General features: G+C 38.4%; 1 protein-coding gene across 1 annotated transcript in view; it reads left to right on the top strand.

Annotated features, from left to right (window-relative positions):
* The window catches only part of ADAMTS5 (ADAM metallopeptidase with thrombospondin type 1 motif 5), a 49,046-nt gene extending 28,162 nt beyond the window's left edge, over positions 1 to 20,884 (top strand). Inside the window, exons 4-8 of the mRNA XM_014866273.3 lie at positions 4,081 to 4,364; positions 6,101 to 6,284; positions 6,655 to 6,830; positions 8,651 to 8,826; positions 14,131 to 20,884. Of these exons, the coding sequence (XP_014721759.2) occupies positions 4,081 to 4,364; positions 6,101 to 6,284; positions 6,655 to 6,830; positions 8,651 to 8,826; positions 14,131 to 14,698 (1,388 nt within the window). The 3' untranslated portion in view covers positions 14,699 to 20,884. The remainder of the gene's footprint in view (positions 1 to 4,080; positions 4,365 to 6,100; positions 6,285 to 6,654; positions 6,831 to 8,650; positions 8,827 to 14,130) is intronic.
* The last annotated feature ends 7,040 nt before the right edge of the window (positions 20,885 to 27,924 follow it).

Here is a 27,924-nt window from a genome sequence, read left to right as displayed (position 1 = left end):
AACAATTGTCTATGGCTTTGTGAGTGCCCTCGTTAGTTTATCTGTCATCGGGCCTATAATGCATCAGTTTTTCTTTTAATGTTAGACATTCAAATAAAGATCTAAATGAAGAGTTGCAGGACCCACAAGATGATAGTAGGGAGTAAAACGGGAGAATCTGCAGTGTTGGTAGTCTTCCTTGAATGATTTTCATTAAGAATATTAATTGATTTCTCCTACGTCATGGATATTTGAGCTGATGCTTAATTTCAGGCCTGTGTATTAAAAAGAAAGGGAAGACAGAAATAACTACAGTGCTAGAAATAAGGAAGACAAAAGGAAAAGAATAAAGGACAACCAAACTTAGTACAATAATTTCCATTGCTCATTAATATGAATGACAAACAGTGCTGGAAGTCAGATACACAAAACCAAAGATTTTTCTGTTCCGTTGCCTGGAGTCATGGCATACCTTCCATCAGCCCGTAGTGTACTTTGTGGCCATGGAGAGACTGCCACATTCTTTCCTTTATTTGTCCATCACAAATCACTACATTTTACTTTTTAATTTTTATTAAATTATGCATTTAACTTCACTTGGATGGTAAAAACAAATAGGCAGTATGTACACATTTCTAATGTCTTTCCTTTAGTAACCATTTATATGCACAAAATGTTAAAACAAAAGGCAGGGAGAAAAAAAAGGGAGAGAGGGAAAGAAAGGAGGCAGAAAGGAAAAAGCAACCTGGCAGTTTGTGGAACAGAACAAACAGACAAAACGTTGCCAGCGAAGACTAGATGGGATTTCAGTCTAGGGTCAATTCAAGAATACGTGAAGTAGATGTGAAGAAGTGGTTGAGAATAAAGTAAAACAGATTAAGAGAAGTCATCAGTACATTGGATGCTTTTCGAGGTCAATATAAATGGTATTAAAAGATTGATCCATTTCCTCTTTCATCCCTCCCCCAAATGGTACACATTTTTTTAAATGGAAAACGTGTACCTAATCCACTATTAGATTTTAAATATTTTATGCCGTGAGATTCAGAATCAGGCTCTAGATTGGTTCTTTTCTTGATGTTCCCTGGTACAAATCTGCCATTTGGTAGAGATGTCTGTACCTATTTATTGCAAAAGAACATAATTCAACATATAGATGAAATCGATAGACTGTATATTTCAGGGTAAACAGAAACTAATGCAGCAACAAATCCTGCTACTGAGAACATTGGAGTGAGCAATTAATAGCAATTCTGAAATATGTCATTTTATTTTAAGCAAGAAAAGGTCATCTCCAGATGACCTCTAAGGGAAAATCAAAGAGCTGAGATACCATATTTTTAATAGCAAAGCAAGTGTTTTATTCATTTTTAAAACTTATGCTTCGGCATTAAGCTTTGTAAAGAGATGCTCCACTGAAGTCTCCTTGTATGCTGATTTCAAATTGTTTACATTATACATTTCTTTTCACTCCTCATCTGCTAATGAGATAGAAAGGATGTCACTGACCCATGGAGAGATGGTCAGTTATTTTGGCTCAAGATAAATGAGGTGCAGCCATGCCACATGCACCCACACTTGTTAAAGACTTCTCAGCTAATATTTAATTACCCAGTCTTATGGGCTGTGCTTTTTAGTAAAATTAAAAAGTTTCTTAAAATTGCACTTTTGAAGAATTGGAGAGCATTCTTGCTGTCTCAGAGATTTGTTGACGGTCCTCTAGCATCAGCAATGTGCTAAGCCTTCCCTGGTTTACACAATGCTCTTTTCTGATGTAGCAATAACCCTTTTCATGAAGTTCTGAAATAACTATTCTTCCTCTGTCTTCTAAACAAAGCTCAATGACGTTTTACTATCATTCTTTCCTATTGACTTGATGTTGATGTTTTCCTTTTCATTTGATGTTTTTCCCAAAGTTCTCTTTGGCTGGATATTTATTTTTAATGCTTTTTCTGGCTTGCCTTAAGAAGCTTTACCTCTTCAAATGTTCTGGCTCAGAAGTTAAGTAGCAACTTCGCTCTTTATTCATTTTCATATAATGCCTCCATCACAGATCGACAAATTCTAAGGTATTCACTTTGAAGAAACTTGAATGTCGTTGTAAAAACATTTGCAGTGTACTAAAAATGTGCTGGATATTCCATTTCTCAGTGGAAAGTAGGATTGAAGTATGATTTTCTTTTGTTGAATAAAAAGAATAAGTCAAGGGACCGGCCCAGTGGTGTAGTGGTTAAGTTTGTACCCTTTGCTTCAGTGGCCAAGGTTTTGGGGTTCAGATCCCAGGCACAGACCTACACACTGCTCATCAGGCCATGCTGTGGCAGCATCCCACATACAAACTGGAGGAAGGTTGGCACAGATGTTAGCTCAGCGGCAATCTTCCTCAAGCAAAAAGAAGAAGACTGGCAACAGATGTTAGCTCAGGGCCAATCTTCCTCACCAAAAAGTAAATAAATAAATGATAACTCAAATACATCTAAAACATTGTTAAATATGTTCGCCATAGTACCAGCTATCATTGTTTCATATTTTTCTGGTCGCCCTTTATATCTCTGCTGGCCAGTTTTACCCTAACAGTGTCACAGTGAGAAGAGAAACATTTCACAGGTCTTGAAAATAAATTAGAGAGAGGTTAACTAACTAGGCCAAGACCACTCAGCCATTTAGTGTTTTGCCAGGATTAGACTTTGGACCGACGCATGATAGCCACCATTTAAAGGACCCTTACATACACCTGCCTTTCTGCAATAAAGCAAGAAATCTGTCTACATACTAAGCAGAGGCAACATTGTATGTGATGAGCAGGGCAGGCTCTGAGTATAAAACCCTAATAGCTGTGTGACCTTGGGTAAGTGATCTTAATGTTCCTCAGTTTCCCTATCAGTAAAATAATGGAATCTGCTTCCTAGAGTTCTTGTGAGGATTAAATGAGCGAATACATTTAAGAAACTGAGAATAGTGCAAGTATGTAACAAATATTTGTTATTTTTTGTACTACTAATAACCAATGAGTAAATCCTTAAATCAAGAAAAGAAAAAAATACAGAAAGTGGTGGACAGTATGCATGCTACCAGATAAAGGGAGAAAATTAATGGCGTTAACTCACTGGGCAAGGATTCTTAGGGTAGCTTTTTGCGAGGATGTGAGGGCTGTTTCAGGTTCTGAATTTGCATTCTCTTCGTGTGTGCCAGCTTCTACTGGTCTCCCACGTCGTCTCTGTTTACTCCCCATATTACTAGGGAATGAGAGCACCAACTTGTTTGTGGCAGACACACTCCACGCACCCAACAAACACCAGAGACATTGAATAACACACACAAATGGGAGAAAAGAGAGAAGAGTAAAAAGATAAGGCTAGTCCCAAATTATCAAAGATTGTTTCTTTTCTTCTCCCACTGCCCCTTTATTCTGTGACTCTTGAAAGTTCTTTATTAAAATTCTTATCAGTCTGGGAAAAATACTTTATTTAGTCTATTCCTTCGCTTTATTGGGAGACCTTGAGAGGCGGATCTGGGTCATTGTTGTGTTTTCCCAGTTTCCAGTATGTTTGCTAGAACTCTGTAGGTGCAAAGCAAATGCTTATTGCATGAGTGCAAGAATGAATGAAGTATCACCTTGTTTAGTTATGGAATTAGTGGAAAGGGACAGAAATAAGCACGTGAGGAAGAAATAAGTTGGAAGTGGAGAATGGGGTATACACAGAGTGCCAAGGACAAACTTTTCCCAAAGTCGTAAATGCTTATTTCTTATTATTATTGCTATTGTTGTTATTATGTCCATTATCTTATTTCCTCTAAATCCATCCCAATTTCCTTTTATCCCTCAGCACAATGGCTATTTTCACTAACTATTACAAAATAATTTTATTTACCCATACCACTGCCATCATTCTAGATACCCCAGAACACATTACTCACTGAAAATCCTGGAGAGTGTTGGTGAGCGCAAGGAAACACCGCCCAGCCTGGTCCCCATTACACCGCAGATTTGTGGATGCCTCGGGCTTCAACATCCGCTGAAGCATTTCATTTTTAGATCTGTGATTTTAGTGGCTTGAAACCTACGCACAGAACAGTGGTCAATCTCGGTTATTCTTTCAGGTAACTGTTTGCTAGACCTTCCACGAAAGCAGATCCTGGGTCCTGAAGAACTCCCAGGTCAGACCTACGACGCCACCCAGCAGTGCAACCTGACGTTCGGGCCTGAGTACTCAGTGTGTCCCGGCATGGACGTCTGCGCGCGCCTGTGGTGCGCCGTGGTGCGCCAGGGCCAGATGGTGTGTCTGACCAAGAAGCTGCCAGCTGTGGAAGGGACACCATGTGGCAAAGGGAGGATTTGCCTGCAGGGCAAGTGTGTGGACAAAACCAAGAAAAAATATTATTCAGTAAGTGATTTTCTTGTCACGCAATGCCTGGAGACCCAAGATCCGAAAGACATTCCTGTGACATGTGTGGGTCCTGTTGCCAGAAAGCTTTCTTTCCTAGTTAAAATATCTTTCCTTGGGAGATCTACTTATAGCTTCCTTTTTCACCCCCAGTAGCCATTCTCAGTAATCACACACATTGGAGAAAATGCAGATCAGAGGTACTCCTCCCAGGTTGTGTCCAGTAACAGAGAAGTATATAGCCCAGACTCTGTCTACTTGAGGCCTCAAGTAGGGCCCCAGAATCAATTTTTGGAAGTTTACTTTCAAACTTCTCTGAGTAGAGTCATCAGAACACGTTTCTTTAAATTCAGTAAGGAAATAGCAATAGAGCTGACACATGATCAGCATACATATTTGCTGGACTCCAAAATGGTCATGTTCCTCCCCTCATGACAAGTTAATCTAACTTGAGGAGTGAGGTGAAACCTGGATTGGGACCGGCCCTATGACTGAGTGGTTAAGTTTGCATGTTCAACTTTGGGAGCTCAGGATTCCCCAGTTTGGATCCCGGTTGCGGACCTACATACCACTCATCAAGCCATGCTATGGCGGCATCCCACATAGACAAAACTAGAACGACCTACAACTAGAATATACAACTATGTGCTGGGGCTTTGGGGAGGAAAAAAAAAGAAGATTGGCAACATATGTTAGCTCAGGGCCAATCTTCCTCACCAAAATGTATACTTAAAAAAAAATGTTAATCTAAAAAAAAAACCTGGGGCTGCTCCAGGGAAACCCCTCCACTCTCCCCATAGCCGCCTGTACACAGTTCATGTTCAGGTCAGCAACAGCTACCATCCTTTTCAAGGCCCAAGCAAAGCATTTGTTGACTCTCATAAGGTTTTCAAAGTCCCTGGAAGGGCCTTGCCTTATGCACGCTGCCTTTGTCTTTTAAGGCTGTCACCCAACCATGCATTCTCAGATAACCCAACACAGGCAGCCAGAGGAAGCTCTCCCCGCATCCCCTTGGCAAAGGAGTTAATAATATTCTTCCTTTTGGAGTCTCTCCCTTCCTGCTGCCTGCAGTGTTTCCAGAGTAATTGACCTAGGGCGTCAGAACAGGGCTCTTTATTCCCTGTGGCTTATGTGCCGGTGGTGTGGGTGCACTTGGTGTCTGTCACATTTTTTCTCTACAGGGTAACACTCTGGTCTAATCAGGAATTAAGCTGAGCCCAAGTCAAATGCGTTATGCATGTGGCAGACGTGCATCACAGACAAGATGTGTGATTTCAATAAAGGGACTAAAGAACTTTAGTGCTAAAGAGGGAGAAAAGATGTAAACAGAATCTAATGCCTGACATCATGCAAAACCTTTAGCATCATACATTTCGTTAAAGATCCAACGTCTGAGTGGAGAAAAAGTTAACCGTGGTTCAATGGTTATTAACAGAAATGTATAATATCAGAAGGTCCAGAGAAGCCATGAGGTACTTCTTGCCATAGGCTCAGTACTTAGGGTGAAGCATTCACTTCCTCAAGTGCCAGGGATGCCAGAAAAGATGACTTTCTTAGAACTGGAAACGCATTGTAATTCCAGAACATTCCATACCTATGACCACGTTGAATTCAGTGAAAATTTAACTCTATCTGTGATGAAGTCTCCACTGTCATTGAATGTGAGTGATTTCCAAACGTGCATTTTGAACATTTCCTCCCTTCCAAGTTAATATATCTTCTCTTTTCTATTTCAGACATCAAGCCATGGCAACTGGGGGTCCTGGGGGTCCTGGGGCCAGTGTTCTCGCTCATGTGGGGGAGGAGTTCAATTTGCCTATCGCCACTGCAATAATCCTGCTCCCAGAAACAATGGCCGCTACTGCACAGGAAAGAGGGCCATCTACCGATCCTGCAGTGTCACACCCTGTCCGGCTAATGGTACGCTGCTCCCAAGTGTCAGCAACCACCATGTGCCATGTGTAATTTGTATTCTAGCAGTAATAAATAGGGGAAGATGAAGAAATAGCCTATTAATCTTGTACTGCATGGTTTCACTAGTGTGCAAATCAAAGACAAACAGGAGTAATTTTTAAATTATTATTATAAACAATTGAGTATTCAGGCAGCAGGAAGAAAATAATTGCTATCTTCAACTCTGTGTATAAATAAAATCTTTCAACACTGGTATGTAAAGAGGCTCTGCAAAAAAAAAAGTTAGCATCTTCTTAAAATTAATTATTTAAATGCACGAGAATATATCTAAGTTTCAGAACAGATGAAGTACTAATGTGACATGTTTGTTTTTTAGGTAAATCTTTTCGCCATGAGCAGTGTGAGGCCAAAAATGGCTATCAGTCTGATGCAAAAGGAGTCAAAACATTTGTGGAATGGGTTCCCAAATATGCAGGCGTCCTGCCGGGGGACGTGTGCAAGCTGACCTGCAGGGCAAAGGGCACCGGCTACTATGTGGTGTTTTCTCCAAAGGTAACTGTGCACCGACTGTCCAGAAAGTCGCCTTGGTGGAAATTATTTGGTAGAATGAAGGCTGCAGATACCCAGTGTAAACAGGCATTATTTTGCGGGGGGCTAGATTTTGGAGGGTTTTATTTTCACCCTCCATAATCTCTACGTTTTCAATCTTTATACAGTGAATAAAAATTATTTTGTGAACAGAACAAATAAATGTTCTAAAAGCTATTTTTGAGAAATGTAACTGTCTGTCAAGGAAGGTGAGGTATGACCTTAACTTCAAAATAGCCATGAAAACAGCACATTCTAGGCACATTTGTAAAAAGGATTATATGCAAGAAAACTTTCGATTTCAAGATTTCAAGATCATCATCTCTGGCCTAGACTTTTAAATATCTTGCACCTTAATATGCATTAATGTCCCTCTAGTTATATACATTATAATATATGCGTATGAAGTTATCCCTTATTTTTCAAAGAAGAGCATTTCCTGAATTGTTGCATTTTTATTTCTCAAAATCAATGTTATGCAGCAATTTAAAATACTGTTTCTCTAATTTATACACACAGGGTGCATTTTAAACCACCTCTGAAATTGGCCTTCAGATATTTATAACATACTATTGAAAAATAAGTTAATGTAATTTAAACATATTTTATCTTTTTATTGAAAAATAATATATTTTCTTGTTAAAAATATTATGGAGGAATGAAAACAAAAATATTCCCTGGAAATATAACCACCTGGAGAGCTGTCAACCTGTTGAAGTGTACCCTGCTTCAGTTTACACACCCATATATAAAAAGGGTTTTGTAGGCACCGGCCCCTTGGCTAAGTGGTTAAGTTCACATGCTCCACTTTGGTGGCCCAGGGTTTGCTGGTTCAGATCCCAGGCATGGACGTACACACTACTCATCGAGACAGGCTGTGGTGGCGTCCCACATAGAAGAACTAGAATGACTTACAACTAGGATATACAACTATGTACTGGGGCTTTGGGGAGAGAAAAGAAGGAAGATTGGCAACAGATGGTAGCTAAGGACCAATCTTCTTCACCAAGAAAAAAAAAGAAAGGAGTTTGTATATACAAATAGAAAATATGTATGCTTATTTATATATATATATGTTATTTATATATACTCACATGTACAAACCACCAAATGTCCACATACATACTATTTTACAACTAGTCTTTTAAATGTATACTAATTCTTTTATTCAAATATATTCAGTCTCTTCCAGTAAGTCCTTTTCTCTGGCTTCCCCAGACTCCTTTTCCTACACTAATTTGACTCTATCTCCATGTCTGACATTTCGACACAATAGGGAATGCTTTCCAACCATTGCAAATTTTGAATGTCAGGGTTAGATTTTCAAATTTATTACTATAATAACAATTTTCAACAAAGAAGCATCTCCACATTCTTGAGTCTGCTTGTATTCTGCTCTCCACACAAGTGAGAGACAGTCCCACACACTAATTGAAAAGATTCTTTCTATCGATGTAAAAAGGCAAGCTATACCATGGGAATGTGTTACGCATACAGAAATCAGAAGGAGTGGCTTGGATCTCTTAAGTCATTCAGAAGTAAGCTCAAGAGAGAAAGTGCATAACCTAGATTTACCCCAGCTCTTCTTTCTGCAAATATATCAAGGATTTTTCAGTGAGATATTCCTGGAAACTGGGGATTTTTGGTTGGTTGTTTATTTTTCAGTGTGCTATCTGTTCCAGTCAAACTGAAAACTCACCAGTTAGAACTTGCTATTTTACCAAAGAAACCAAGTAATGAGGCACAAGTACTTCCCACTGCTAATGTGCTTCTCATCATTTCAGGTGACTGATGGGACCGAATGTAGGCCATACAGTAATTCCGTCTGCGTCCGGGGGAAGTGTGTGCGCACCGGCTGTGACGGCATCATTGGCTCAAAGCTGCAGTATGACAAGTGCGGAGTTTGTGGAGGAGACAACTCCAGTTGTACAAAGGTTGTTGGAACCTTCAATAAAAAAAGGTAATGTGATGATAAAATGCTTACCTTTATATGAATTGAACAAAGCTTTAGACTCTTGCAAAATTGATAAATGGAGGGGCTGTCCCTGCTGCAGCAACCCATATATAAAGAAGTAGAGGAAGATTGGCATAGATATTAGCTCAGAGTTAATCTTCCTCAGCAAAAAAAAAAAAAAAAAAGATAAAGGGGGACTTGTGTTACATCATAATCTCTCTGTGGGAAGAGGTCTAACATGGCCCTAATAACACATTGTCAAGATGAGAAGGGAAGTATGGAAATTCCTGGAACCTCTGGAAGCAGATAAACTGCAATGGCCATGGGGTTAAGGTCTTGCAGACTAGGAGAACTGAGAAGAAAAAGTCAATGACATTCCACTTCAGTGATATCTTGCAGATTTATTATTCCTGAAACATAAATTAGGAGAGATGGCTGGTTTCCATCTTAAATACTTTTTTTACTACCAAATTCTCATTAGATTGTATTTTTCTTGAGAAAACATTTGTCATTGCAAAATGTAAGTTAATTGCAGTGGCATAGACAACCACCTCATTTTATAGTAAACTATCCTGGTTTATATCTACTCTATAAAGAGTAATGTCCGTTTCCTACTTCCTCTCGTGGTCATTGATTATACTCTTACTTCAAATATGTGAGTTTATGAAGTACTAATTTCTGGCATAAAATATTATGCTATCAGCTAGGATGGCTGAGTCAGCTAAAGAATCTGCTGGAACGCAGGATTGTTTTTCTTTTTCGCCAGATCCCTCATATGCCTAGTGGTATTGGCCAAGGGCACCCGTATTCTTGATGGATCTGCTGTGTTGTCTTTAACTGGAGAGTAACATGCAAACTAAGTTAACAATAAGGATTTATTAAAACAATTACATGCCATGTTAATGTAAAAAACTGGAAATTCTCTGAAATGATAAGAAATTGCGTAGCTGGGGGGCTGGCCCCGTGGCCGAGTGGTTAAGTTCGCGCGCTCCGCTGCAGGCGGCCCAGCGTTTCGTTGGTTTGAATCCTGGGCGCGGACATGGCACTGCTCATCAAACCATGCTGAGGCAGCGTCCCACATGCCACAACTAGAAGGACACACAACGAAGAATATACAACTATGTACCGGGGGGCTTTGGGGAGAAAAAGGAAAAAATAAAATCTTTAAAAAAAAAAAAAGAAATTGCGTAGCTGGAGAATTTATTCTGAATTAAAATATGGATTACTAATCTTACTTGCTAGTGATATAATTATTTATCTAATTGTGTTGGGCCATCTAGGTCAAAGAGCCTGCAAGTCTAATTATATCCTAAATTTTTATATATTTCAAAGGTGCAAGACACCTTAGAAATTATCAAGCCTAACTTTTTGTTTTACAGATGAAGAAACTAGGACTCTGAAAGTTTAAGACTTACCCAATTTTACATGGCTGGTGAATATTAGCATAGAGCCTATAACTTACATCATACGATGGCCAGGCCATTTATAAAAAAGGGGAAAAGAAAAAGGAAGGAAGGGAAAGAAATTCAGGAACCAAATGAAAAATAACATTATTTAAAAAGAAATCTTATGTACTATATGCTATATATTCTTCCTGCATACATTTATAAACCACATTTTATAATGTTAAATTTAGCATTTTAAGTTTTTTGTATTGACAACTAATATCTGCATATTTGATGTCACGGGGAAAGATGAAGAAATTCATGACAGCAGCAAGTGGTGTGCAACATAACCACTTACAAGTTGATTTGACCAAGATTATATTACGTGGTACAGGTGACCTGTTTAAGTATCCCAAATAAATTACCTTGGCCTAATGTGATTTATAAAAAAGCACATTGATCTTGTAGCTGGAATATTTGCACTCAAGTTCTGGTTCAGTAATTCACTAACCATGGGATCTTTGAAGAGTCACTTAATTTCTTTCGTATCAGAATTGTTGAGAGTAGAATGGAAATAGTAGTAATTATCTTGCAAATTGATATTGCTGTGATGGTCAAATGAGATAATGCACATCAAAATACTTCCTCAAGTTCAAACCTCTTCACAGATATGACCCTGATCTTAATTCACTCCTCCCTCAATTTTCATTCATGTCAGTAAGGGGCAACTCAATCCTTCCACTGCTTACACTCAAAACTTTGGAGTCACCTTTCACTCCTCATTTTCTCTCACACCCCACATCCATCCATCAGCAAATCCTGTCAGCCCTACTTCCAACATATGTCCAGAATCTGGTTGTCCCTCACCACCATGAGCACCACCGCCCCAATCCAATGATGATCGTCGCTTGCCTGGACCAATCCAGCTGTCTTCCTGCTGGGCTCCCAGCCCCTCACTCCCCACAGTCTCTTCTTCACAAAGCAGGGAGAGCCATCACTTTATTACCTGAGTCTAATCTCAGCATGCCTTAGCTCAACACCTTCCAATGGCTTCCATCTCTCCTAGCGTCAATGTCCAAGACTGTTTTGTAACCTATGAGGTACTAAAAGATGTGGCCCCTCCCCTGCTCTGTGTCCCTTCTATGCTGTCCCCTTCTTTTGCTCAGCTCTAACCACACTGGATTTCCCAAGGCTCCTCAAACATGGCAAACAGGTGCGTGTACACTATTTCCTCTGCCTGCAGCACTTTTCCCCAATTAATAAGTAATGCTTCCTCTAGAATTCCTTTTGATCTCTGTCCCATGTCACCTCCCCAGGGGATGGCTGCTAAATGAATAGGAGGCTCTCTTCACTATCCCCATCATTATTCTCTATCTTCTTACCCTGCTCTGTGTTTCTTCACAGCTGCTATCAATGGATATCATCACAGATTTTGTTTGCAGGGAGTGGTGGGGGGCAGTGAGACCCCCACTAGAATGTCACTTCCATAGTCTCACTGGCCTCCACAAGAATGTCACTTCTGTGACAGCATGCCTAACATGTATGACTGAATGTGTTCCTCCAAGGGAGGCACTGCTCTTAGTACTGTGGATATGGCCCTGAACAGAAGAAGAGTCCCTTGTCCTGCCAGCTGTACTTCAGGATAGGTATATAAAATGACCTGCCATTCATTCATGGCAGCCAGGGAAGCTGGTTAATGTCCAGAGCTTAAATGATACCAAGCGGGGTGTAAAGAAAATGAGGGAGTGCAAAGAGAATCAGATCTTACTAAGGCACCGAAAAATCAAGGTCAGGGGCCTGCCTGGTGGCATAGTGGTTGAGTTCACGTGCGCTGCTTAGGTGGCCCAGGGTTCTCAGGTTCGGATCCTGGATGTGGACCTGGCACCACTCATCAAACCATACTGTGGCAGCATCCCACATAAAATAGAGGAAGATTGGCACAGATGTTAGCTCAGTGACAATCTTCCTCAGGCAAAAAGAGGAAGATTGGCAACAGTGCAGGACCAATTTTCCTCAAAAAAAAAAAAAAAAAGAAACCAAGGCCAATCTGCATACTTCCCAGTCCTTGTGAAACTCAGTTTGAAGACCGGCTGCAATGCTGACAGTCCCTACTGATTCTCGTGAAGATGAGACTGGCTTTAAGAAGTAGGATTAAAAAAAAAGATGCTCTCCTGTCCAATTTCCTTACCATGCATTCTTTGTTATCTTTACACCTGCTTGGTATCATTTAAACTCTGAATATAACCAGAACTTATTCTCATTTAACTGTTATAAAGAATAATTAGCAGAGGTAAGGTTTACAGGTACAGGAATATGGTGAAAGAGGCACAAATTGGGAGTCAAGAGGCCTGACTTTCAAGCCTAGCACAGCCACTCATTAGTTCTGGTGTGAGCTTGTTCAAATTTATCCCCACTATATATGCTTTTGATGTAAGCTGGGAGATTTTCTCCAATGTTCCTCCTGGCTTTACTTGAAGCCGCTGCAGGTTTGCGCATCATCTCTTGATATTAGATCCTTCAAATAAATCCCGTACCAGAATCTAATCCAAAGTGTATTACAAGAGTAAAAGTAATGAATCAAGTTGAAGGGATCAGCAACATCATCAGCATTGTATCTTCTGTCTTCAGCACAGTAGGAAGCTCTAAAACCTGTCTCTTAGTCACTATCGATCAGATGCCCAACAGACAGGGGCCTTCCCTGGGGATGAGCTTCCTCTCTGATTCAGAGGAAATGTTTCAGTGGGGGAAACACACATGGATTTTCAGTATATGAATCAGTTGCCCCCTAACCTCTAAACTTGAGTAGGAATTTGAGAGTAGATAATTAAATTTCACACACATCCTTCAAATTGCACAGGCAATTTATTTCAATTCAAACGACCAGGAAAGTAAAACATATGGGGACCCCATTGTGAAATTACTTGTAGAGGCAAAGATTTTCACAAAAGGTGACTCCTTCTCACTGGTCTAGTCCCTTGGTGCTTAATTAGCATTTGTGTCCTAGCATTTTCCGCAAGCTATGGATATTAGAGATATTTATGCCTTGTGCCTATTTTCCTGAACAGATGATGGATCATTAGAGAGCTATCTTACTTGTCACCCAACCTTAAGCCTCTCTCAGTCTATCATCATGCTTCACAGACACTATGCATTCAGGGAAATTTGCTAAGACATTAAATGTTCATTTTTTTTCTTTTGATGATACTAGTAAGCTATAGTTACCCAGTTACAGAGTTTGATGCTGCATTTTGCGTCCTGCCCAGGGAATCCAGAGTTCTAGTAGAAATGGAAGCAGAGCTTTCTGTCTGTCTCCAGATCAACAAACAATTAAATCTGTGGTTCCCCAAGTAGTCTGTGTATTTGGAACAGCATGAGAGCTCCAGAAGTACTGCTGCCTGTCCCCATTCTGAAAGATGGGGATTTCATTGGTCTGGGGTCTCAGCATTTAAATTTTCAAAAGATCTCCACATGATCCTAATGTGCAAACTACTTTGAGAAACATTAAAGATTTGTATGAGATGGAGGGCAGATTTTTGTTCATTTGTTTGTGTCTGTCCTATTTTATGCCAGAAAAAAACATAAGTAGCTTTGTAAAGATGAAAGGACTTGCTAAGGGTGTATAATGGTTTTATAAATCTTTAAGTAAAGTTAGTGTAAATTTTTAAAACAGGTTGCTGACATCATCGTAATTTTGAACATAGTAATAAAAATGATACCATATGATAGTCTAACCATAATTTTATTTTAAGAAAATTAATTTTTGAAGTCAATTTCAAACTAAACTCTTAAATACATTAAAACTTTGTGTTAAGGTAAGGTAAGACTTTTAGAGGACGTCTATTTCTTTATCCATTTGTTAAGTGTTTACTTATTTTTCCTTCTCTCTCTCTCCCCCTCTCTCCCCTGTGGATGTTCCTGTTTCCAGTAAGGGTTACACTGATGTTGTGAGGATCCCAGAAGGGGCAACCCACATAAAAGTCCGACAATTCAAAACCAAAGACCAGACTCGGTTCACTGCCTACTTAGCCCTTAAGAAGAAAAATGGTGAGTACCTTATCAATGGAAAGTACATGATCTCCACTTCGGAAACCATCATTGACATCAACGGAACAGTCATGAACTACAGCGGATGGAGCCACAGGGATGATTTCCTGCACGGGATGGGCTACTCGGCCACGAAGGAAATTCTAATAGTGCAGATTCTTGCAACAGACCCAACGAAAGCATTAGATGTCCGTTACAGTTTTTTCGTTCCCAAGAAGCCCACTCAAAAAGCAAACTCCGTCACTAGCCATGGCAGCAATAAAGTGGGATCGCCAACTCCACAACTGCAGTGGGTGACGGGCCCGTGGCTCGCCTGCTCTAGGACCTGTGACACAGGCTGGCACACCAGGACGGTGCAGTGCCAGGATGGAAACCGGAAGTTAGCCAAGGGATGTCTTCTCTCTCAGAGGCCTTCTGCGTTTAAGCAATGTTTGCTGAAGAAGTGTTAGCCTGTGGTTATGATCTTACACAGAGAATACTGGATGATTCATCGCTGGCCAGTCATGATGAATGGTAGTGATCAGTCGTGGTGAATAAGAGGTCACAAAGCACAGAAAGTCACGCTTCGGCATCATTGTCAACAGGAGTCCAATTATGGGCAGAATCTGCTCTCCGTGACCAAATGAAGATGTGCACTGTTTCATGTGACAGTGGTGACCTTTGCATATAGAAAACTTGGGAGTTATTGAACATCACCTGGGCCTACAAGAATGAAAAAAAAACACTGATGAATGTAGAATCAGGGCACATTTGAAGATGGCAGAACAGCAGTCTCCCCCTTGTCACCTACCTCTTAGAGAATGTCTTCAAAGACATTGTAATCATTTTCACCCGTGATGCACAGTAGCTTATTTTTACTGTTTGTAAATACATTTTCCCTTGATATGTCACTTTATATCACTTGGTTCTATTAAAAAAAATATATATGTATATATATATTTCTATAAAGAAGTGTTTGACCAAAGTAGGTCTGCAGCTATTTCAACTCCTTCCAGTTTCCAGAAAGAGCTGTGGATGTTTTACTGGAAATTAAGAACTTGCTGCTGTTTTAATAAGATTTAGAATACTTTCAGACTACAGGAGATAAAATTTTAGTCAAAAAACCATTTTGACAGCAAGCATCTTCTGAGAAATTCTGAAAAGAAAAGTGATCTCAGTGTCTCACCATTGAAATACATACACGGGTCCACTTACTTAAACCTTTGACTGCCTGTATTTTTTCAGGGAGCTAGCCAAATTAATGCCTAATTAGGATGTAGGAGCAGTGTCTGCGTGTGTGTATGTTATCAGTTTTCAAGAGTCTAAAAATTAGTTTCCTCCTGTTAGAAATTAAAAGGCCAAAAAAAAAAAACAAACCCATACTTCACCATATTTTCAGGTTATATTTTCACAACTGCTTTTCCTTTCTATGGCTCCCCTCTGATATCTCACAATGTGTCATATACAGACAAAACACACAGCGAAAAGTTTTCTATCCCCTTCAACACTGGTATACCTCTTACCAGCAAGCCTTTAAAATGTGTTTTGTTTTGCTTGTTTGTTTTGTTCAAGGGTTGTGTAAGACCTACAATGTTTTGTTCTTCTCGCTGACTTAGTTTAATAGGAATATTACAGATCACTTGGTAGCTCGCCACATCTAGACATGGTTATCATTAATGTGGCTAGTGCAAAAGAAAGTGGTTAATATTAATAAGACTGTTTCCACACCCTAGAGGCAATAACTCCTGCATTGCTTTTTTGCTTTTTAAATTCGAGTACACTAACACTGTACCTAAGATTTTCCCCAATTGGACCTCATTTGGTCGTACCAGTAAGTGTTTGAATGATGAAATGTGATGATTTTCGAGAAGTTCATTGCTTTTATTTCCATAGCCTGTCTAGGTAGGTTGTAAGTTTGGATAGTTAGACATGGAAAATTTATACAGTCATATGCATAAAAATCTCTTTTTAGACAGTAAACTGCATTCCTTCACCCCATAACTCAGAAAATCTAAGGTGTTTCATTTCATTGAGATTTCTTTTTCTTTGTGAAATATCACAAAGCCAATTGTTTTTATAAAATTTTTTAATAATCACACCAAATGTGCCTATTGTTAAAGAGTTGCATATAAAGATGTTAGGGGACCGTTGTTTGAGTTCCCTTAAGCTCATGAGAGTTTATTTTTATTATAAGATATTTTTAATATAAAAGAATTATGTCATTGATGTTGCTATATCACTTTCATTTCAGTGGGACAGGAGAAGGGATGTCTCACTGTTTTAAGTAGTTTCTTAAGAAATTATTTGGTAAGACAAATAATTGTTTTACAAAACTGATAATCATCCTTTGGATTTTCGTAGACTGACTTTACTTTTGACATAATAATTTTTCTTAATAACTTATCATTTAGAGAAATGAAGCCTGTATAGGACTAGTAACCTACAGTTGATGGAAGTCGCCAGATATCAGGGGCAGGGAACAAAGATATCCACATCAGTCAGAAAAGCTTTTAAATCACACCAACCATTTGACTATGCAGAGAGAATGAATAGTGAGGCCCAACATTACTTTTTCCAATTTTTAAAATAATTTTAATCAAGTAGCTGAACTATACCAAAATTTATTTTGATCTTTTGTGGTTATATTCACAGCAATATTAAAAAATAATCAAAGATCAAACATGATTGTCTGCTACTCTGCTTCTCTATACTGTATTCATTCATAGTTTTTTTAACATGGTTTATCATGATGCCTTTTTTCCCCATATTATGAAGTGTTACACTTCTCTTTGAAACAATCCTAGAGAGCATAGAACAAAGAAACCACTATTCCATGCTTTTAAGGAGTTTTCTTTAGGTTTTGTGTATCAGGATCAATAGATTGACTGAGGAATGTATGTCAAAACTCCTGAGAAAAATGATATAGACTGGAAGCTGAAATTCAGAAAAATGGAGTGTTTAGTAGATATAGAAAATGATAGGCAAAGGGAGAACCCTCTTTAACAAAATCTAATTCAGTCCACTTTGATTTTGGACTATACCATTCACCTTTCCATAGCTGCATCTTGAATAAAGAGTCTAGGATTTATGATGCTAGGGACCACTTTCTCAAAAAAAAAAAAGAGTTTGTCTGAAAATGCTCAGGTTAGTAACAATCTAATCTCACTCACAAAACTAAACACTCCAGATTAATTTTCATTAAATATAAAGGGAGCCCGGAAGAAATTAGCATTGATTTCTTCCAGAACAGAAAAGGTCAAATTGAACCCCACCTTGTTATTTAGAGGTTTAAGGATATTGTTTTAATTTATTTATTCAACAAATTCAACTTCCTTTGCCTTCCTGTGGAAACAGTTTTATCCCATTAAACTAAGAATTAAGGGGTTAATCACAAACAAAAAAAGTTGCAGCACTGAAAAAAAAGTAATTTATTGTTTTTGCAACTGGTATGTGAATTTGTGTGATAAGATTATTTATTCTTATTTAACAAAACTATGTGCAAATTCTATATTTAAAATGTTTTGCTGTTGTCCTACTTTTTAATTTATGCTTCATGTTTGTGTATAAAGTACACTTTGTGAGTTTACATAATATACAGCACTGGTTGCTTTTGTATTTTTTTATCGAAAGCTTTCTGCGTGAAACAGGTGTATCTGTATATATTCCTCATGTATCCTTATTCTGATAATACCATTTTCCTTTCTAAGGAAAAGTTAAATTTAATCTTTCATGACTAGTAGTGTTCATTACTTGTAATTACATTAATAGGTCTTTTGTGTCCTATTAATATTAATTTTCCCAAGTCACAGATAAGAAAACTACTTATTTTAGAAACTAAGGTCCAAGTTTTAAACTTGGGTATGTACATAGCCTGGAAGCTTCCCATAGAAGCTAAGATACAGTTAAGAATCAGGTCCATTCACTTCACTGATAAACTTGGACAAGGAGATGTTGATGTATATGAAAGTTGGGTACACACAACCTCTGAGTGATATCAATGATAATAAAACCAAATATTGTCTTTTGCTGCTTTAGAAACACTCCTTAGAATTAATATCATATAGTCTCCAATGTCTGTAGGATTCTATAGACGGCAGTAAACAAATTGCATTTAAATGATTCAAATATTAATAGTCATAACTCTTTCTATAAATTTGGGGTCTCCATTGATAGAGTGTGAGTTTTTACTGCTACTAATGAATCTCATAGAGTGATAAAAGGAATTGGGACAGGCAGGGACACTTCTGATCATCTGTTTCCCTCTGATTGTGATTTCACAGCCTGGTCACAGCCACAAGGCAAAGTACCTTTGGACACAGGATTGACCAGTTCAATCTCTGGTTCTGACCTTTCTCCCATTGACTCCTTTCTTATTAACAAGGTCATTGTAATGGTTAAGGTGAGGATGGCAGCCGGATTCAAAGAAGTCCAGGACTTTTGCTATGACTTAGTGTTCACTGTTTGTGAAATAAGATTGAATTTAATAATGACGAAATTTTGCTAACACTTTATGGCTAAGTGTGAAATCCCATTGGCATGATTGGTGAATATTACTAACCTATTTATAATTAAACTTGAGGTCATCAAAATACCTTATATTTTTTAACATTTCAAAGCTACAAAACAAATGAATAACCATGAGTACAGGAATGATCATCCAAAACTATAGTAGAACCAAGTGCAAGGTCAAGGAGATCTATGATTTAGTCATACAGAACAGGAGCTTGTATGTTTCCTCTGTTATTTTTCTCATTTACCAACACCCTGTAGTTTTAGATTGTCAAATAGGTAGATCAACTTAATTGATTAATCCACTGAGAAAGCAATCTTCCTAATAGCTGGCATGAACTACAGAAGTGACTTCTGAAGTTTTATCGCCATGAAACACAGCCTATACGCATAGTTACGTTCTTGTCAATTAGTATATGAGAACATATTGAAATAAGAGCCCACGTATTAGTGAGACAATAAATGGAAATATCCATGGTGTTTAGATCAGAAAACCATTCAGTTTGGCAAATGTCTTTCTAGTGCCATGACACCCTAATTCTCAATGCAGATTTTATGAAGTAAAGGAATACATTGTTGGAAGATGTTGGTTTTAAAAGAGAATAAGACTGAAATGTACATATTAGTTAACTCAGCTAATTGCACCCTCCTAATATACTAGCACTTAGCAATAAGTTTGCTGTCTGTGCTCCTTGTCCCAGAGCTCCACCAACTGGTCCATGTGGACTGCCATAGGTCAAATGAGAAAAAAACAGGTAATAGCCCATCATCCTGTAAGGCACTGCCACATCAGAGTGACCCAAAGTCTAACACTGTGAGGAAAACTGTGATTTGTAAATAAAACAGGGCATTTTTTTTCATTTTCCTTTGGCACATCCAATGAACAATTGTCATTTTTATCGGGGTGCTAACATCTCCAGTGATCAATTGTCAAATGTCTTTCCAAGTTGCTATTGTATTCTACAAGATTTTTCAATTTCCAAGAAAGAGCTCAGTTTTTTGTCAAGACTGGACACAGCTTGATAAAGTTTGGGAAATTGCATCTCGTGGTCACTCTGATTGGCAGCGTTCAATGACACGAGGTATAGGAGCATCGAGGATGTTTAAGGTGACATCAAAACTTGAAGAGTATCCCGCTGGAATAGCAGACTTTGAGATGAGTCACGTTTCATCACTTACTAAGCCGTCAGTGTTCTTTTCAAACATTCCTTTCAAACAAACTTGTTTGTTTCCTATACACAAACAAACTTTTGTGTATAGTTGGCCTGACTTTTTAAGCTTTGCAATATTTTATATCCGTAGTAAACCTGTGGCTATTAGTACAACTCGGACTTTTCTTTAACAATTCACAACATATTAGAAACACTTCAGCTCATACTGAGAGTTTATTTAGAATAGAAGATCAGACTGTGTGTGACTTTGTGAGGCTAGACTTTAGATTAATGTATATTGTCTCTGGATGGTATGTTTCATTACATACTCAGGCATGACATACATGTGGCAATTGACAAATACTGCTTACATTTTATGACGTATTAGCCAGAGGAAATCATGCACATGCTTTGTAAATAGACCGCAGATAACTAAACAGGTTACAGAAATGTGTTCAATTTGATGTAAGCAGTGGCACAAATATTTGATTTCTGTATTAGAGTCTGTGAGTAAAGTCAAGTAATAAACCCAAGTAGGTATAACTGAGATTTTTAAATCTTGAAACATGCTTTCAAAATAGAGTAAAATATTGAAGATTTACATACTGTATATAAGCGGTAAACTATAAGCTGCTTATTACCCTCAATTTTCCAAAAGTGATGGTATTTTTTCGGTAAATATAATGCAAGTGAAAAACCAAAAATGTTGGAAAACTAAGACAGGTCTTGTTTAAAATATCTCTTCAGCTTTGGCAAATTTCAAACCTGGATCAGCTATTGAACGCATTACTGTGTGTTGCAGCCCGCACTCCACAACAGCTCTGTTATTCAGGTAAACCACTTGAACTGAGTTGTTTGGGACCTATACTGTAATATGTTTCATTGAGGAACAATATCTTATTTTGTAAAGCATTTCCCTATGTGTGACTTTAAACTGTAACATTAAACATTGGCTTTGTGGTTTCAGCGGGATAATAAATATTAATTGTAAACTAGGTAAAAGTATGTACTGCATATAATATGTTTTAGAGTTGGAAACTATTGTCCATTTATTTTTAATTTTCTCATAACGAAGGTAGGACCAAGCCAAGTCTTAAGGATGCCCTAGGCTCTCTATAATTTCTACTATCCTTCATCCACTTCTGTATAGACAAATAATACTTTCTCTATCTTAGTTAAAGTACTATGGAAGTATTGCTTCAAGTCCTTACAAGGCTATCACTCCGTGTGTTTGTCTAGTATTGAATTTCTGGTGTTAAATTAGAAAGAGCCAGAAGCATAATCTACCTGTTACATCTTTGCTTTTTTACAGATGCATTTATTTTAGATACAAAATTAGAGTAAAGATAACAATGCATGCATGGAAATCCAAAAAGAATTGACATTCATTAGCAAAAGTCTAATTATTTGCTAACAAATTTATGGTGTGAAGGCTCCTATGGACATCAATTCCTTCTTAACCTGAAATCATTGCTTTTTAGTGTACACTGCAAACATTGAATTTCTCATATCAAATAATATTTCAGAATTGTACTTTAAACTTTTTCTTAGTAGGATGTATACTTTTTAAAGAAATAATTTAAAAAAACCTATACTTTTCAAAACATGGTATAGAAACAGACATCATAATATGGCTAAGATTTGTTGAATATATCTGGGTCGAGCCCCGTGGTAAAGACCTCGGAACTTTCTCTCACGTGTTTTTCTCCATGACCCTTGTGACGTTGGTCTTAAGATCTCAGCATTACAGATGACCATCACATCATAATAACTGTTAATGGTCTTCTGGTTGTCACCAAGTGCTGGGCACTGTTATAAGCACGTTAGATATTTACTGTCAATTATTGGCTTCTCTAAGCACAGAGAGTCTTAAATCCTTATGGACTGTGAGTCTGAGGGAGGGAGGGTACGGTGGATGGAGGACTGTGTGAGATGCGAAATGGAAGGCAGTGTTTAGATGCCCTAACGGGTGGGCCCCCTGAGTAAAAGCAAGAGCCGCTCTAAAATTCCAATAAAAATGGCATGAAAACTGTAGAGAATCAAGCAAGCAGCAAGAGTAGAGGCAAGAGCTTAGAGTGTACAAAGGACTGTTGTTTGAGGACAGAGAATTTGACTTAGAAAATTAGTAAATTGCTGGGAAGGGTAAAAGAAAAATGTGGTATTTAACGTTACAAACTGCTTCACAGCTAATAATGAGCTGGTTCAGACAAGGTCAAAGGCATAAAAGTGGCCTTCGGGGTAGCTTTTAGATTAGAAATAGAATGAACAAAGATGGTTAGAAAGGCTACTAAGTCCAAAGCATCTTTAATTCCTAGATGCTGTGAGAATCTTTCTTGCTATATTATTATCTGTTCAGTGAAACTCATGTTTCCTCACAGAATAAATGATTACATCTTAATGTAGACACAAGCAAAGGGGTGTAGCTCTGTTTTTCTCAGTTCCCTTCCAAGTTTATCTCATGGGTGAGAGAATCAAATTCCAGAATGATTAACCCCAGGGCAGTTCCCACGGACAGAGGAAGATAAGAAGTTGTCCCAGGACCTTACTCCAACATGAATTCATAAAATTTGCTGTAATAGAAATTTGGCTTTCCATTTCTAGCTGCCCTCAGTGTTTTGTCTCCCTATTTCAGCCTCCAGTTGGGTTTGCCTTGAACTGGAGTTACAGACCTTTTATTGTTGTTGCTTGTTATTAAAAGCATCCAAATCTTGGAAAGCAGGAAAGTATATTTCTTAATCACTTGTAAGTAGACTCATTGCAAAAACAGTGGCTGAACTAGTTTGAGATTAGAAGAAATCTTCATCTACAAAAGTTTCGGGGACTATTCTGCTCATCTTCCAAATGAGCCTGGTACTTACTAGACATTGTGAGGAATTTATCCAGACTGTTTCTTTACTCTCCAACCCCTTTACTATCTCTTGGCCTGTTCAAAGATGTTTTCTCTTCATCCTTGGATCTTAGTTGTATTGTTTTGGGCAGTTTCAAGATGGGAGTTCAGACTTTAGAGCTGGATAGGATCAGGAAGAAGATACAAAAGACACAAGAGCCTATACGAGTGGAACCCTGAAGAAGTGCCTGGAGCTGTGACTGCTGTGGATATGTCAGACAGAATGCTGGTGTACAGGAACAAGTGGTTGATGTCTCTTCCTTCAAGATTATGCTCAGAATAGCCACTTAGTAGCTCCATCACTCCTACCACCCTAATCCAAGCCACCAATCTTTCTACCCTGAGCAACAGCAAATGCCTCCTAAAGGGCTTCCTGCTTCCTTCCCCAGCCAGACTGATCATGGAAAACCATCACTCGGATCATTTAACCCCTTTGCTAAAAATTCTCCAATGCCTCCCTATCTTACTCAAAGTAAAAAACAGTGTCCTTTCCATGACCTTCACAGCTCCCCAGATCTGGTTCCTGCCTCCTCTCTGACTTCCTCTCCTATTTCTCTCCCCTGGGCCCACTGTTCCAGCTGCTTCACCTCCCTGCAGTTCCTCACTATAACACGAACCCTATCCAGAATGCTTTGCCTCGAACATTCTTTCCCAGATATGCACTTGCTTATTCTCTCCTTTCCAGTCTCTGTTTAAATGTTATCCCTCAGATAGGCCATCCCTGATCATCCTAAATCAAATAAAACCATTCCTCCTTCATTTTTTCTCATGGCACTTATCAACACTTGCAATTTCATTATATACTCGTTTGTATATGTCTGATATATATTGTATATCCATATATATATATATATAAATGTACATACTTTGAGGGCAGAGTCTTTGTTTTTTTTCACTGCCATATCGCCAGCTCCTAGGAAGTTACCTGGCATATAATAAGTACTCAATAAGTACTTGTTGAATGAATGAATGAATGGATAGATGACAATCAAGGCAGAAATCTTCATTAAGGGGATTCTGAAAATGGTCAATGGTGTCTTAGCAAGTGGGCAAAACGTGGTAATGGCAATATTTTAAACAGGTAACATTGACATTTTAGAAAAAAGGCAAGCTAGGGTTAGGGCAGGGAAGTAGAGCCAGGGTATATGGATGGTAGCAAGAACTCAGCTCCTTGATTTCAAGACAGATCTTTAGTTGTTGTGATGACACATTGTGGAAGGCAAAATTCTAAAGTATTTCCCATCTCTTGATTATTCAATCAAACACTAACCCAGGTACTGCTGTGAAAGTATTTTGTGGATGGAATTAACGTTACTAGCTCATAAAGCTTATAATAGGATGATTAACCTGGATTAACCAGAGGGCCCAATGTAATTACATGAAATCTTAAAAGCAGATGAGAAAGGCAGAAAGGGAGGTCAGAGAAATTTCAAGCATGAGAAGGATTCCATGCACCATTGCTGGGCTTTGAAGATGGAGAAAGGGAAACACAAGCCAAGGAATGCAAGCAGCGTCTAGAAGCTGAGAACCTCTGCCAGCTGACAGCCAGCCAGGAAACAGGGACCTCAGTTCTACAACTGCAAGACACTGGATTCTAGCAATAACATGAAGGTACTTCAAATCAGATTCATTCTCAGAGCCTCCAGAAAAAGATGCAGCCGTGTTGCCACCTTATTCCAAGCTGGCAATACCCAGAACAGACACCCAGCTGAACCATGCTCAGCCTAGACATCTATAGAACAGTGAGAATAAATTGGTATTGTTTTAAGATGCTAAAGGAGCTTATAGAAAATGAAAACAAAGAAGGATCTCAATCTAGAGTGGAGTATTAGAAAGACTATCAAGTTAGACCCTTAAGCAGAATGAACAAGGTTAAGACCCAGTGATTGGGGTTACAACACGAGAAAAACAGAGAATCAGACTTACTAGGACTGGCACAAGGTTTGGGATAAGACCCTCATCTAAGGGTCTTAGGGATAAGATCTCCTTCTACTTTGATATGGAGTCACTTGGGCTGCTAAACAAGAGGTCCACACATACACCCTGACTCAAGAAAGGATTAGCTAAAAGCTCGGTGGGAAGTGAGAATCTGTAGCAACAGTGCTAAGAACAGGCTGAAAACAGGTGCCAAAGGGATAGGATTTGATAGATGGGGGACTCTATTGCCTGGAACAATGTTTTACAAAATACAGCTAAGAAATCCTTTGTTGGCAATAAATAAATGAATAAGGGCTTTGGTCAAATAAGTTAAGAATTTAACAAGAACATTCTGATTACATATTGCTATTAACAAACCATACCAAAATTTAGTGATTTAAGACAATAGTTTATGGAACATCATGATTTTGTGAGTCAGGGCTCAGTTGGCTGATACGTCTGCTCCACATGTCAACTGGGGTCATTTGGTGAAATTCATCTGGTGGCCAGATTGGAGGGTCCAAGACAGGTTCACTCACGTGCCTTGGGTCCTGGCAGGGACAATTAGAATGTCAGTCCCAACTGGGCTTCTCCTTTTCCATGTAGTCTTGGGTCTTTCCCTGTGGTCTCTTCAGTGAGATGAGGTCCGTCTTCTTACGAGGTGGCTCAGGGTTCCAAGAGCAGGTGTTTCCAGAGAACCAAGTGGAATCTACAAGGTTTCTTATGGCCGAGACTTAGAAGTTTCAGAACACCCTTTTTTAACACAGCTAATTAAAAATTTCACAGTGTATGAATCAGCAACACTCAAGGATCCTTTCTTGACTCTTCCAGAAGTTGAAAGATTTTACAAATGCCGTTCTTTATAGTTATCAATCTTTTAAAGTTAATTTTTCTTTGCAACCATGTCATTTCTACACACAAATAAATGGAGGTTTTCACTTCAGAAACAATGATGTTTAGAATTATAAAGGCATAATGGTTAATAATTGAATGGAAATTATTACCCTTTATATTCACCTCAGTATAAAACACGCAAGCCACAGACAATAAGTCACACAGTCTTATAATTAACTTGGTGCACCAGCCCTGACGCTGTGGAATCTTCCAGGTTGGGTGGGGAAGATGAATTGATTTTTATTGTTTTTTGTTTTGTTTTCCCAGTCTGCATGGAAAAACATGTTTCCCTGGAAACACATTTCAACGTCTCTAAAAAGTTGCTGTTGTCATTCTGTGAACCAGGAGTGTCTAACTTAAAGAGACCTCAAATTTAAGATTGCAAAGAAAGTTTTTGGTATCAGTTGTACATGTGGAGTTAGATATCTTTATTTTCCAAAATATATTAAGCCATATGTATACAATAGCATCTTAAATTGTTCAGTCATCTTCAGGTCATTTTATGAACTACTAAAGCCCCTCTAATTAGGAGGATGAAGACTTTCAAAATGTGCTATTTGGGAATTATATGTAGCACCTTAATTTGGCGATATAGAATGAAGCCACAATCAAGTTCCAGTTCTTTTAAAGTGATGGACCTCTTTCCTAAATCCCACCAGTTCCTCTGCCATTGCTCCTATGGGGGCCAGTCAGAGGTTATGGATGAATCAGTATAAATCCATCAACATAGACTTTAAAAGGCATCTACTGCTGAAAATGGGTCAGGAGCCTATAGAAAGGACAGCTTATACGCTGCATCTTTCTCCTATTGAAATAATGAAACCATTTTAATATTGGTAAGGTGTTTTTGGAGCCCATTATTTTTACTCCTACAACCCAATAGAGATAGACTCCTAAACCTTTCTCGAATTTTGGCATTGACTAGTCTCTAGTGAGCTCATTAACAGAATTTGACATGCAATCCAGAACTGTCATTGCAGATATTTTTTTTTTTTTTTGCCTTAGGGTCATAGGAAGAAAGAGAAATCTCCCCAAAATAGATGCTTTCTGGTTGTCTTATTTTCTTGAAAACAAATCTGTTTTAAGAATAATTTTCTTTTGATCTTCCATTTATCCTTGTTTCAAAAACTCTATATTGTATAAGAAGTCAAAATTTCTTGAGCCAAATAGCACTTTAAGAACCTGATTAAAGCTGTGGTTTGCTTAATAAGTGCACATGCACATAAAATATTACATATAACTTCTAGAGAAGTCATGGACCTCCAAAGCTAAACAAGGAATCCCACTGTAACAGAAAGAAAAGGAAATATGTTGTAAATGGAAATTTTCTAATAAACAATGCACTGCAAGTCAACACCTTGCTCTAAAGATTAGGACATATTTGGTCATACATTGGACAGATTAGGACATATTTGGGCATACATTGATGATTTTTAAAAACATTTAATGATTACTTAAGTAATGTGGCCTGTAATAATATTAGGGTGTAATAGTAAATAATACACAGTTCCAGTATTTAAGGACATAAACCCAGGGAGATGCATATTTAGGTGACAAAGAAGTTACATTGTAGTGGAATAGTTTCTATGATACCGTTAAATATGGTGTCAATCATGAAATATATATGCCACAGAAGCAGCTAGGCTCCTGAAGTGCACTGATACAGTAATATATAGTGGTTCTCTTCCTTTTCGGCATTGATAATGATGTGGCAGACACTGCTCAAGCTAATATCCATTCCATCCTCCCTCCTGGCTCCGTATTAACAATGGTAGGGCAGATGCTCAGCTGGAAACTAGGTCCTTGGCAACTGACCCAATGCCAACAATCAACCATCTTTGAAATTCTTGTTTAGTAAGAACATTTTTTTGTTTTTTGTTTTTCATTTATTTTTGGCTGAGGAAAGTTTGCCTGAGCTAACATCTGCTGCCAATCTTCCTGCTTTTGTATGTGAGCCACCACCATACCATGGCCACTGACAGACAAGTGGTGTAGGTTTGCCCCTGGGAACCAAACCCAGGCTGCCAGAGCAGAGTGCACTGAACTTAACCACTAGGCCACCATTTTTTTATAGGCTGAAATCCCTCCTGGATTTTCTCTTTTTTGCAGGCAAAAGCATTTCTAATTGATTCAAGTTCCCATTTCAATCCTGGAAATCCTAGTTTAAGAATAATATAAACAGACTGAAGTTCCACTAGCGAAAAGAAGTTGAAAAGATGGAGGAACTATCTTATTTTGTATGATTAAAAAACAGCTTGGAAAGGGACTTTAGTATGATATAGCTCGTGTTTTCAAACAATTGATCGGCTACCATAGGGAAGAAAATTAGTTATTTTAC

Source organism: Equus asinus, chromosome 18, assembly GCF_041296235.1.
Source record: "Equus asinus isolate D_3611 breed Donkey chromosome 18, EquAss-T2T_v2, whole genome shotgun sequence".
Classification (NCBI taxonomy): domain Eukaryota; kingdom Metazoa; phylum Chordata; class Mammalia; order Perissodactyla; family Equidae; genus Equus; species Equus asinus.
This window is presented reverse-complemented; position numbering and strand designations above follow the sequence as displayed.